Below are 13,831 nucleotides of genomic sequence, written 5' to 3'. Positions count from 1 at the left end.
TTTTGAGGGGAAATTTTTTTTGGATTTTTTTTTTGGGTTTTTTTTTTTCCCCTTTTTTTTTTTTTTGGGGTTTTTTTTTTTTTTTTTTTTTTTAATTTTGGATATTTAATGTATCAACCAGTTCCAATGTTAAGTGTTTTTATAAAATTAAAGTTTATTGGTCTTCAAGAGAGACCAATTGATAATGTGATAATTGCTATCACATTATCAATACTTGAAAATGGTCTCAAAACAATAATAAATTGTTTATTACAATAACTGCTATGACAATTTATTGTGACAGGTCTATGTGCAGATGTGACCTGGTAGGTGTGTGTCGGTTTTTCTCGAAGCAGAACAAAAGAGGATAATGGTTGATTTTTCAGATGCTTGCGGAGGTAGAAGAGGTTGGTTTCTCAATCAAGTATCGACTAATCACAGACCTCCCAAACGTAAGGAAATTGAAGCCGATTTATTGATCCACCCCTTGTTTTCGATCATCCGGTCACCGGTCCGGGCTCAACAAGCTGACAATTCCCCTTATTGTCCATTTCCTGTCTTCAAGAAAGCAAACTCCCAGATCTTTAATTCAGTGTCTTCATTGTGTCTTAATTAAAAGCAATGCAGGCATTCTCTGGGTAATTAGAACACAAGGACTCTTAAGGCATCCCTGGTTTATTGGGAGAGGTTTAGTGTCTGCTGAATGAATCACCCGTAGGCGGTGTGTCATCAGTAGACAACAAGGTATATATCACTGAGGCCTCTGCCCATCCACTAATCCTCTCCCACACCCCGACCCCTCCTCTCTCACTTCTTTCTCCCCAGCTTTAGCTTAATATCTAGTTTGTCTCAAACACATTCATCTGCCCCCCGAGTGGCGTCTTACAGATTAACAGTGGATGGAGTTTGGAGGCAGCAGCCTCACGCTGATCACTCAACTTTTAACCAAGGCCGGATCTGTACGCTAACCGTGGCCCTGTAGACTTTGAGACCCGAATGGAAAAATGCGCTCAGTGTTCTGAGAGGAAGAGTTTGAGGCGTTGCTGATGATCGAGCAATCGGGGGGGAGGTTGCGGTGACAGCGGTTTGTCCAGGAGATGCCTGAAGGAGCCCTGGTATGTTCCTGTACAAAGCTCTTAAACACAGAGATGAAGAGGAAGACATCCAGGTACACACTCTGCCGTCCATCGGTCAACCTGTGATCAACCTGTTTATCTGACGTTTCTGCCAGATTCTTGCAATAGTGGCTTTAATTTGGCAAGTCACGTTCTCGGCACATGTCTTTGTCTCCTCTTTTTATTACGCAGCATGCTGACACCGGCAGTCGTAACTTAATGTTCAGACTGTAACATAATTTTTTTTGTAGGTTTTAGGAATTGTTAAAGTGCTTCGTTGTAAAGCAGGTGACAGCGTTTGGGGACTTTCCCTCTTTGTGCTGAGAGGGATTAATGGGGCTAATCGCTGCTGGGGTTCTCTGAGCTGAATGGAACAAGAAAGCATGAGGGCAATCAATCAAAAAGTCTTTTAGCTTCAAGCCATATGAAAACTTGTAGCAGAGAATATTGTGCTTTGGTTTATTGCAATGAAATGGCTTGCGTTCTGAATTCAAGTCTTGGATTTTGTGGTATGTTGGGTTTTGAAGAATCAATCAGCCCTTTAAAAACCTCAAACTCTGGTCTAAATCCTGGATTAGAGGCACACACTTACCCCTTGGCCTTTTATTTCATTTGTGGTTTATTACATTCAGAGAACACTGTTGAAACTCCGCAGTCCCTTTTGTATTTCAAACCTTTACATTGAGTCCACACATCCTTAAAATGTCTTAAATTCCCGTATCTAAAATTAAGGTCTTAAAATGTCCAAAATTCAATAAAAATATTTTTATTTTGGCCTTAAATAAGTTAATTACAGGTCTTAAATTTAGTCGTGGCAGCACTACTTAATCGCTTGTATTCTAAGTTGTTGTTTTTTTTTTATCGCATGGGACATTTCTGTCAGGGAAATGTTTGAGTCACACACAAACACCTTCACTGCACTCTGACTTTTGAGGCTACCGCTAACTTGCTGCTAACATACCCTAACCAACTAACTTCATAAATGAGAGCAAATTCATCGCGGTTGCTGGATGTAATTTGAACTTTTCTGTCTTTATGCAAGTCTTAAATACTATTAATGATGATGCAGGTCTTAAATACCATTAATGGTGATGCAGGTCTTTAAAAGGTCTTAAAAGTTTTACATTTGGGCTTAAGACTCAAATTAAAGAGTCTTAAGCTCAAATTTGAGTGAAACATGAAGATATTCATAGCAGAGCTGCTCTAAACATCTTGTTGGTGACAAATCTTAAGGACTCTTAAACTGAACTTTGTCTAGAACGGATTAAATACAAACATAATTAAACATGTGGTGCATTTTACTGCCGTTTCTCACCAATGATTTCTCTTTTTGCTTCCCACAGTCCCAGAAACCCTGGATAGAAAGCACTTTCACCAAGAGGGAATGTGTGTACATACTTCCAGTGTCAAAGGACCCCCACAGGTAAATGGGCCTACCACAGTCTGCTGTGTCTTTTGTTTGGTCTCCATGGAAACTGTGTAATTGCAAGGTGCGAGTCAAAAGTATGCCCGAACGCTAACCACTGCTCTCCAAAGGGTAAATGAGTCTGTTTTAATGTTTACGTCTGTCAGTGTCGGTAATTATATGTTTGAAATGTAGCAGTGGTCACGAACCGGTTTCTTTTTCTTCTTTCGTTTTTTTTTTTTTTTTTTTTTAGCAAGGTAATTTGTGCTTTGTGACATTTCTCTTTGTACACTGGCCTTTTCATGACTTCTTCTGTTGACATGTTAGAGATGGCGTTCATGCGCTGCTTTAGAAGCTCCTACATAATAATGCTAGCAAATAAACTGGAACAGCTGTAAAAATTCACAAAACAAAAGTTTCTGTCAACACGTGACTCACTTAATGAGTAGAAGATTCCCACGGCTCCACAGATTTACTGTTTAACAGCTTCCTTTGACTGAAAGCCATTTCTGTTACCTTTCCAAGAAGCTTGATGCCTCTTTTTCCCCTTCTTAACACATACTCGCAGTGGATCACTCTTTTCTTTGTTTTCTTTCATATTAATTATTTTCCACTGACTTTTGTCCACAAACCGCAGTACGTGCTGCTGCTCTTAGATACAATTTGACATGTTTGGGAACATAACCTTGCTTGACATTAAGCCCAATCCGTTCACATGACCAGAACCCTTGTGAGAGGAAGTTTCTTTGTGAGGTTTTATAACTGAAATGCACCAATCTAAGATCTTGTGGTCAATTTCCAAACTCTAATTTTTGTAAAGCTTTGACTGGGAAATAGAGATTTTTTAAATTTACTTATTGTTTTTGCAATTTCTAACCATTTTCTGGGTTAGTTTAAAATAAATTCAATAAAAGTTTTCATCAAAATAAAACGAGCAACATAAAACAAAAGGGGGGAGCTCAAAGTTGCAGAGTGGTCTCTGCTTATTCAGAAATCTGGAAATGTAGTAAAATCTTCCAAGTTATGATTCAAAACTACTGGCAGCTTATCATCTTTATTCTAAGACAGGTTACCTCTCCTTCTCCTTTGTTTCACACCAGCAAATGCACCTTATCACAAGATGTTAATTTTTTTTCATAATAGAAATTTGTGTAGGGGTGGAAAATACAAACTTAAATATTTTGCACAACATTTTGTGGCAGTATTTTAATAAGACTATCTACAAATTCTTTAGTCTTTTTTTTATTATTTTTTTGGCCACAAAAACTTAATTACATTCATTAAAATGTGACTCCATCAAAATACCATTCAGACAAAGGTTGCTTACTAAACTGCACACAATAACTGCACTTAATCATCATTTCAAATGTATTGAAGAACCAGGAGTTGAGGAAAAAGTTAAAATCCTGACAATATACTATGTTAAAAGAAAACAATTTCGCAATAACATTACAATAAATTTGCAACCTTAGCTGTGTCTAACTTGTTTAAAAATAAAAAGCTCTGATTTCCTGTTGTACCGGGTTGTTAAATCATTAATTTATAGTAACTGTACAGGAGCTTGAAATAGCTGTTCAATCATTGTTTATGTTAATCTAGAGGTAGCAGAGAGCAGCCCGTGTTACACAGCTCTGCAGTTAAAACATTTGTTACTTGTATTTCTGAAAATAATAGTTAAGCCTCTTGGATTGGCAATAACCTCCTGTAGTGTTGGTTGACCCTTCCCCATGCTCTGAGATTTAAAGATGGCCAACATTTCCTAGTCGTTCCAGAAAAGTTTGACTTTTCAGGAAGACGAACCAGATAACCACGTGTCTAATTGAAGACGTCTCCTCCCTTGCTTGTCTGTTTGAACATGCCTCCATTTCCTCTCTAAAAGATTCTTATATCTTTTGTGTCGTGATGCACCAACCCAACTGCTTCCGATGCAGATATCTCAGGTTTAGCACGTTACAGAAAACCAGTCTTGACTGGACTTAAAACCTTTATTTTTTGTTAAACACAGACTGTGCATCTGTACTGAAATACTAATTCAGTTGATAATTCTGCACCAGTGCAGCACACTTGGACATACCAACAGCTTTACATGCTTGGTCAAACGTGTAAAAACAACACAACTTTAGTTTGTCCAGTCAGTTGAGTTAGGAGTATAACATTAGTGAAATGGCTCACCAGCTCCTCTTCATTCAGAATGAACTTCCACTCTGAAGAGGGTGTCAGATCATGTGCAAAACTGGTGGCTTTCCATCTCAAATCAAAACCCAGTAAAACTGGGATCTGTGCCTATCTAACAGATGGCCTACCTCACTATTTTTCCCCCCAAAAGCAACTCTGAATGTTTAACTCTGTTGCTACCCGGTAAACTTTCCATTAAAATTTATGATAATCATGTTTGTGTAATTTTGCTTCCTAGATGCCTGCCAGGATGCCAGATTTGCCAGCAGTTGGTCCGGTAAGTGTTTTTTCTTTTGAACATGATGTAACATAATCCTTTTACTCAACAGGATGATAAACCTGTCTGGGAGATTCCTTTTCTGCCAACCTTTTGCTTACACCATAAAAAAACAATTCCTTGAACTGTTAATCCCATAAAGCAACAAAACCTCCTTTAGGAAACTCTTAATTTGCAGTTTTTGCTCTGGCAGGGAGATAAAAATGAGTCCAGTCTGAAGTTTCATCCTCTGTTGTTGCATTTTACAATCATTCAGGTTGTGACACATTTCAAAATCTTCATTGAACCCAAAACGGATCCAAGTTTTTTTTATTTTTTATTTGTATTGCCTCCATATTGTCACTTGATCCACATCGGCGTGGTGAGCTCATAAAAAGTGAAATTCCAGGAAGTAGAACAAGTTTGCATGAGCTCCAGGGTACTGTGTGTCCATGTCTGACTGGAACATAGTGCTAATGTTGCCTCCCATGAAGTGGCACTTTTTCCTCTTCCCCTCATTTTTACTATAAAATCTTAAAAGAAGCTCATAGGCTGCTGAAAAGACTTCAGATAGTCTGTTATAATGCCGTTGTAGTTTTAGAGTAGATGGGTTTGTTTAATTAAAGAGGCATAAATTGTTTGGTTTTCTGCTTTTATTTCTAAATTGATATATGTTGTCATTTTTCCATTTGAACATGCTTGTGTTGTGACCTCCCCCGTCCCTCCGTTTGCCCCCCAGGTGCTGCTGTGGGCGGCTGGTTCGGCAGCATGCCGGCTTCACAGCCAGCTTGGCCACAAAGTACTCGGATGTGAAGTTGGGTGAAAATTCCAGCCTGCCTGATCCAGAGGAGTGGTCTGTGGAAAAACACACAGAAGCGAGTCCAACTGATGCCTATGGTGTCATCAACTTCCAGGGAGGGTCTCACTCATACAGAGCCAAGGTAGGTGGGCCCGGCTTCCTCTGCTGGAACATGTCGCTTCCTTTTCCAGGAGGTTAACATTATGTTGCAAGCTGGGCTTTTTGTTTGCAATTTCTGATTAATTTAAGCTCTTGATTAAAATGTTTTCTTGCATAATCAGTTTCAAAATGAATAAAAAGATGCACACAAAGCAGCGCAGGTCTCATCGTGTTGTCGCATTCCTCTATCTTTTGTCTCCACAAACTTTGACAGTATGTGCGTTTGTCCCACGACACTCGACCGGAGAGCATCCTTCGGCTAATGTTGAAGGAGTGGCACATGGAGCTTCCCAAGATCCTCATCTCTGTCCACGGAGGAGTTCAAAACTTTGAACTGCACCCTCGCATCAAGCAGGTGGTGGGAAAGGGCCTCATCAAAGCTGCGGTCACCACCGGCGCCTGGATCCTCACCGGAGGAGTCAACACAGGCATGTAGTGTGAAACGGAGCGTGGGTTATTATCTTCTGCAAAGATGCTGAAAACTCTGGCTACAGAGTTTCAGGCACTTTTAAATCTGCTTAATTTCAGCAGAGTCCATTGGTGTGTTTTTTTTTTTTTTTTTTTTTTTGCAATGCAAATCACGCTGTCGATATTTCAAGACAATTTCTACAAAATATCAACTCGTTGGTTGATTACAACTTACGATTGTTTTAGTAAACGATTATTCCAACAATTAATCAATCAATCGGATAAAAAATTATGAGTTTTTGCCAGAACAGATTCACAAAGTGTGTGTGTGTATATATATATATATATATATATATATATATATATAGTTTAATCTTAATTACTGCTCTGAACATGTTCTTTCAGCAATTTACCTTTTTTTTGAGTCTGACCATTAATCAGTTACTGAATGAGTTGCCGATTATTTCAGTAACCGATTAATCACTATTAATCTGATTAATCGCTACATCCCTGATTCCAACATGGCCTCTGCTGCTGCGGCGGCGGTTGCACAAAGGCTGCTGTGCTTCACTTGGAACCAAAGCTAACTTTTTGCCTGTATGTATCTGAACGAAGCCGGATGAGAAAATACAAGATCAGGTTCTTGCACTTAAATCAGTTTGTGCGAGAGCTGTGTTAGTCGACTCTACTAAAAGCGACAGTAGATGTACATTGTAAACATCTACGTTTTGCCGCTGTGAAGACGATGCGCTGATGCAGCAGAAGTTTTAATAGTGGCCCCAGAGCATGTTATTAGGCTGTGTATCGCGGCTGAGGTCTGTCTGCAGCCGCAGCAAGATGCTAAGATGCTGTGGTCTGATCATAGTGTTTAAGTCATTACTCATGAGGTCAATTATCCACACCAGTGATTACTTTTAATGCCTCAGTGGCACCCTGGCCACCTGGGATGGTTGTCTACTTTGCAAATTATTGCTGAATCAAAGAGGTCCGATAGCAGAGCCCTGTGGTTCATCAGGGAGTCCGCCACTCTCATCATGTGGAGGTAATTCTGGTCGTGGAGTTCTCTGATGTGGCTTTTGTTGGTGTCTCCACTGCTTGGTGGACTTTATTGATTTTTAATTTGACTTTTTCTTTGATATTGTTAACTGAAGGTGTTTTTTATATTTCCAAAGGTGTTGCGAAGCATGTGGGGGACGCGCTTAAAGAACACTGCTCAAGGTCATCAAAGAAAATTTACACAATTGGAGTCGCACCATGGGGAGTCATTGAAAACAGGAGTGATCTCATCGGCAGAGATGTAAGACACGCCTCTTAATTCAAAGTGATCCGTCTTGATCTCGGGTCGTTTCAAGAACTCTGCTTGTATTTCTGCTTATCTCTACTTTTTTTTTTTTTCCCCAAATGCAGATTATTGTCCCTTATCAGACCCTGTTGAATCCTCTCAGCAAGCTAAACGTTCTCAACAATCTGCATTCCCATTTCCTGCTGGTGGATGACGGGACGGTGGGCCGATACGGGGCTGAGGTCAAACTCAGGCGGGACCTGGAGAAACACGTTAACCTGCAAAGAATACACGCAAGTAAGGAAAGGTTTCCGTTTATTTAATGAAACAACAAAATGTGAGGAAAAGCTTTAGTTTTTTTAAATAAATAAAAAAATAACTGTAAGGAAAGAGGTTTCTTTTTTTGTTTATTTCAAGATAAAACAATGTCTTGAAAAGTGTTCATAAGCCTGTTAATTTATTGCCATTTTGTCACACCACAACCACAGACTTTTTGGGATTTTCTTTGATAGAATAGAGCACATTGTATATAATGGAAGGAGAATAATGCCCAGTTTTCAGAATTTTGTACAAACAAAAATCTGAAAAATTGGCATTCATTTGGGTTCAACTGGACTTAGAAAGCTAACGCTGGTCCGTCTAAAAACCTCGGTCTCAATTCGGTTGAATGAACCTGATGCCGTTTGAATGCATATGTGAATGCAAGCGGACTGGAGACCGCTACAAAAGCAGGAAGTGGACTATAGTGCAGGGAATTCTGGGTAAATACAACCAAACCAAATGCGTGAGTTTAGCACTAGTCCTACAGTACTAATCCTACAACCGTTAAAATCTGACACTACTCCATTTTGCTTAAATTTTGTGAAGCAGCAAGTTGTGCTCATGTCTTCTTTGGAGGTTTTTGTGTCGTTTCCATCAGTGGTTCTTGATACAGCGCCACCACAGGCAAGGAGGGAAATCAGATATCTTGGATCGTTTGACACAGTTCAGTGTGAAAGAGCTGCAGCAGCTGAAAATGTAACAAACGTTAAAATTTTAGTCCCGAATCGAACTGAGTCTACCAGACTATCAGGTGTGAAAACACCGACTTTAATTCTTTGAGGTGTCGAACGTAGACCTGCACCAGAGAGGGTTACATTTCCCACAAGGACTTTTAATTACTACTTTCTTCAGTGGCGGTTTGCGTCTGCCTGGTGTAAACCGTGTGATAGCAGCGAGATTGGTATCATCACCACAACCTCTCACACAGTGTCTGCAGAGCACAGCTACTTTAAAAAAAAAATAGTTTTTCTACATCACTTGTAGCCTCTGCGTTTGCAAATGTGGGTTTTAGTAAAAAGCGTGCCAAAAACGTGTGAAGTGTAAATTCACTCTTTTGCCCTTCTTTTGTTTGTTTTTGTGTTTTTCAGGAATCGGTCAATGTGTTCCTGTCGTGGCGTTGATTTTTGAGGGCGGTCCAAACGTGATCCTGACCGTGCTGGAGTACCTCCAGGAGAGCCCTCCTGTCCCTGTGGTGGTGTGTGAGGGGACGGGCCGTGCTGCTGACATATTGGCCTACGTCCACAAGCAGACAGAGGAGGGGGGGTAGGTTAAACACACAGAGGACACATGAAAAATAAAAAGACGGCTCATATGACTGTTTTGGTGTCAGCTTACCCGTTAAAAGCCTGAATGAAATAAATAATAGAGAAAAAGGCAAAATCAGAATAAAGAGGGAACAATGATGACCAGTTTGCATTCTGATCTTTTTAAAAAAGATCAGCAACTGTTTAGTTAAAATCATGCTATCGTGTTTTATATATTAAATGGTATATTTTGTTTTTCCTTTAAGAGCAAAATTGTTAGCCTGTTGAGTTTTAACAATTCACATTATGAAGTTTTTGTTATCAAATCTGTAGCTGCTGCTTGAGCTCAAACCACAGTAATCCTCCAGTGATGTTTGTTCGATTTTATTTTTCTTGCAAGTCGCCATCTGACTCTCAGAAGTCAGAATTTAGGACACAAGATTAGCATGTTTGTGTAAAAAAAAGATTTGCAGAGACCCATAACGAGCCGGGCCGAGTGGAGTGAGATTTCTTCAGTACTTGAATGATACGAAAAGAACCTCTAATATGTTTTTACATCTGTTTGTTGGAAGTTATGTGGAATCTGTCCTTTTTTCCACCACATAGAGGAAAAATCTATCCTGCTTTGCTCTTTGTTGTGTTTCTTTATTTTAAATCACAAAAAATGGAAATTAAATGGTTCTTTAAAATAACAAATTTATGAAAGTAAATATTTATCTACAAATATAAGTTGTGTCTTAAGTTTCCAAAAAGTCTTGTGATGTTTGCCACTAATCTAAGTAAGTTTTATTTGGCTGGTCCGAGAGCAGCAATGCAGGGCTGCCCCTCCTCCACCTGTTGCTGCTCACTGACAGGCAGCAAACCGAAAGGAGGTCAGCTACTCTACTCCAATGTGTCACTCTTGCTGATTCTGGTCAACAACAGATTTGCATCTCTAGTTATCCCTAATTGACTTGAAACTGAACTGAGAAGTTTTTTTTTGTTTATTTCTATCAAATCATCACTTAATTCTTACCCTTTTTAGATCAAAGTCTTGTTCCCCAAACATCCAACAGGGATATAATTTAGTTAACCGTGGCTCATAGAGACTTTACAGACATTTGATTTGTATGTGGGTTATCTCACTCCTCTTGCTGGAGCCTGTCTAATTTCTTCGAAATGAAAGTTGTAGTTCTTGGAAATGAAACTTGGCAAAATATCCTTTGTGCCCCACATTCCTCAGTCTTGTGGCAACAGGTTGGTGTTTGACGTATCCTGCAGGAGCCAACAACACACCTGCTTCACCGCAAATGTTTTGACTTGAAATCGAACCAACATGGGTGTTAATAAGGGACTCATAATGGACAAAACTGAGTCAAATTCTTTGACTGTTGGATCAGTTTAGTGCAGCTCGTAAAACACTTCAGATAAGCAATCAATCATTACGGTAGTAGAACCTCAGATAAAAGTCTGCTGCTTTCTAGAGATCATTTTACCTGCTGAAGGATTCTAAGTCCAACTTGTACCACATTTTATGGCGCCGTGTGTGACTCTAATCGTCGCTCTGCAGCGGCCTTCCCGACGGGGTGGAGACGGACATCGTCGCAACCATCAAGAAAACGTTCAACTTCAGTCAGAACGAAGCCATCCATCTCTTTCAGAAGCTCATGGAGTGCATGAAGAACAAAGAACTGGTAAAATGTTGCATCTTTTCTTTTTTATATACGTTTTATTCTGGGTTTCCCCCGGAAAACTAGCTGTTTTTGTGTTTTAAAAATGTTAATAGCTGACAGGAAATTTTGGAAATAACCGTCAACAACAGAGAAAATACAGCAGCGGACTAAATAAAGCTAGTCTTTTGGTAGGTTCTGTATGTATCATCAAATGACATTATCTTTTTAAATAGATAATTGTCTGCTAAAGATGGCTTTATTACATATAAACCTAACGCTACCCATCTTTGCCATCACTGTAACAGGTGTATTTAAAAAAAACAACAAACATTTAAACTAAATAAACAATGTTTAGCCTGGTGGTCCGCCAGGCTTTTAATACACTGGGGGAAACCCAGATTATTATTATTATTATTATTATTATTATTATTATTATGACACAGGATCTACTTGGATGCGTTATGGACACTCAGGCAGGTATAACATCAGTTTGAAAATGGCTCAATAAATTGAATCTAATGAAAAGTAAACGCTGCAGGCCAGAGGAGTTGGGCATCTCAGTCGTATACTGAGTGACTGCACCCCCCAGCCTCAACCCTCCCCTTTCCCATGAGGGCTTTAGGAAATAAACAGAGAATAATGTTTTCACTGAGTCAAGTCTTTTTGCTGTGAACTTTGACCCTGTTTGTTTAGTCTATTTATGCACATTTTGGCAAATTTACACCATGAAACTCTGCAGATTTTTGATGAGAAACAGAAACAAGCAGGTAATGAAATTTCATGATGGCAATTGTTTTTACTCCATGTTTTTAAAATGATGAACATAAAATCAGCTATTTAGTGGTAATAATGCAGACTGTGTTTTTTTTTTGTTGTTGTTTTTTTTTACACAAGTTCAGATTGAGACAGAAAAGTAAAGCCAGTTGCTGTTCATGCCTCCCATCCTCCTTGTCTTCGAATGAGCTGAACTAATTTATCCTCCAACTCAAAAGGTCACCACACTGCAAAAATACGAAATCTAACTAAATATTGGTCTAGATTCTAGTGCAAATTTTTCTTTCAAACATGATGGCAGTATAAAATTACAGACATGAACAAGGAATGCAAAGGCACATATTTTTTATACCACAATAATCTTAACATGCTGGAAATATCTTAATGTCTCAATTCAAGTAACTTATAACAACTTTTCAACTTGATACAGGAGCTTGTTTTAAGTCAATAAGTACTTATATTGATGATCTGCTAGTGAAACAAGACGTTAGAACTTATAGCATGAGGAAAATGTTTGACCCCACTGGCAGATTATTTCACTGATAACAAGCATTTTTTTCATCAATATTAAGGAGTTATTGACTCAAAACAAGCTTCTGTTTCTTACTTTTCTTATTTCAAGTGTACCAAGACGTTTGCACTGGAATCTAGACCAATACTTGGTTAATTTAGTGTTTTAGCAGTGTAAGTCATAGCAACGCTCACAGCGTCGCTGATGGCAGCCGAGGACCCCGGTGTTAGCAGTACAAACGGATGCCTGGGTGAAATAAGTGGAAACATCTGGGCACGGTGTGTGGGAACCTGGTAATGATCCGATCTTGTTTCTCGGTCAACAGATCACCGTGTTTCACATCAGCTCCGAGGAACACCAAGACATCGACGTAGCTATTCTGAGGGCCTTGCTCCAAGGTTTGTGAAACGGCTGCTTACTAAACCACCATGTTCTTCAGCTCATCTAATAAAAGAGGAGGAATAGATTAGATGAAGTCCTACGTCTTTTTTTGGTATTTGGAGTTTAATATTGCCTTTTTTCTCTGTTTTCATTCCGATATGGATATGCTTTGAGAACACAGTTCCCCCTCTGTGCCCTTCCCTTTGTGCTCTCGATGAGATCAGGTTGCTCACATTCACATGAACTCCCCGTTCCTACGGTTTCTGAGTCTCGTGTCTTTCACTCTTTGCGTTGGAGATGCAGGGATTCTACTTTACTCCGACGAGGGAGGAGCGAATTCCTCGGAGCGCATTTTTGTGGCTCGTTCACCCTCATTCCAGGTCATCCCTGCTAAGACTGGAATATTTGCCTTTAACTACTTAACAATTCAGAGAAACCAGTTTAGACATTCAAGACATCCAGTCAAGCATGAAATGTCTAAGGTGCAGTCGCCTTTGTTCAATAAAAATCTATTGTTTAAAAAGACCTCAAAGTATTCAAAGCTTTTAAAGTCATTAGATAAAACGGAAAGCTTTTCTGTTTACCACTACAATATGCAGCTTATGCAATAGATTGCTCACTAAATTAGAAAAGGGAGAAGCAACAATACATATACAAGCTTGCCAAACAATTTTGCATTTCTGTTGAAATTGTAATTTGGGGTCCAGATAGAGAATTATTTTTACCAGAGCTGCTAATCATGTTATGATTAAATCAGACATCTACGCTGTTATATTTCACAAAAAATTATTTTAAACCTGTCAATGCAAAATAGAGAAACTTTTAAAGAATAAAAAAGTCACCTTAAATAGTGTTATTTAGGCCCAAATATTTCTAATAAACATAAGAAATAGACTGATTTTATCTTAGAGATGTAGCTAATGATTATTTAAGTGATCCGTTATTCTGACGATTAATCAAATAATGAAAAAGGGACATTCTGTAGATTTTTTTCATTTGACTACTTAAGATTATTTTATACAATGTGTAGAAATGCATAAGAAAATAAAAATAATCCATATTCTTTTAAAAATAAAAATACCATAATCACCTGAAGGGATGTGCCGTCTAGAATAATACAACGAACTGAAAAGAGGATTATAAAAAAATTATATCACTCTTTCTGAATAGATGAAATGTTTCATGTTTCTAAATAAAAATTTGAATGGAAAAAAAAAATAAAAATACCAGTTTTATTGCCCAAAATATAATAATATAGCTTGATCATTTTCCAATAAAACGAATACATGTAACACGAACATGTGAAAGGCTTTCTGCTCGACTTAACATCAACATGTTGACTATTTTTTTGGATTAACTTAATAGTTGGA

The 13,831-nt window shown here is 38.6% G+C and overlaps 1 protein-coding gene across 3 annotated transcripts in view; it reads left to right on the top strand.

Annotated features, from left to right (window-relative positions):
- trpm7 (transient receptor potential cation channel, subfamily M, member 7) overlaps nt 1-13,831 on the top strand; it is a 43,536-nt gene that overhangs the window by 9,692 nt on the left and 20,013 nt on the right. For all 3 annotated transcript variants that reach the window (XM_015042784.1, XM_015042783.1, XM_015042785.1), the window contains exons 2-10: nt 2,438-2,517; nt 4,913-4,951; nt 5,670-5,871; nt 6,103-6,316; nt 7,469-7,593; nt 7,704-7,875; nt 8,988-9,162; nt 10,693-10,816; nt 12,406-12,478. In XM_015042784.1, coding sequence (XP_014898270.1) covers nt 2,438-2,517; nt 4,913-4,951; nt 5,670-5,871; nt 6,103-6,316; nt 7,469-7,593; nt 7,704-7,875; nt 8,988-9,162; nt 10,693-10,816; nt 12,406-12,478 — 1,204 coding nt within the window. The remainder of the gene's footprint in view (nt 1-2,437; nt 2,518-4,912; nt 4,952-5,669; nt 5,872-6,102; nt 6,317-7,468; nt 7,594-7,703; nt 7,876-8,987; nt 9,163-10,692; nt 10,817-12,405; nt 12,479-13,831) is intronic.

The sequence above is a fragment of the Poecilia latipinna genome, unplaced genomic scaffold (genome assembly GCF_001443285.1).
Source record: "Poecilia latipinna isolate Pla-1442-1.1 unplaced genomic scaffold, P_latipinna-1.0 Scaffold602, whole genome shotgun sequence".
In the NCBI taxonomy this organism is placed as follows: Eukaryota; Metazoa; Chordata; class Actinopteri; order Cyprinodontiformes; family Poeciliidae; genus Poecilia; species Poecilia latipinna.
Note: the sequence above shows the minus strand (reverse complement) of the source record. Positions and strands in the feature narration are given on the sequence as shown.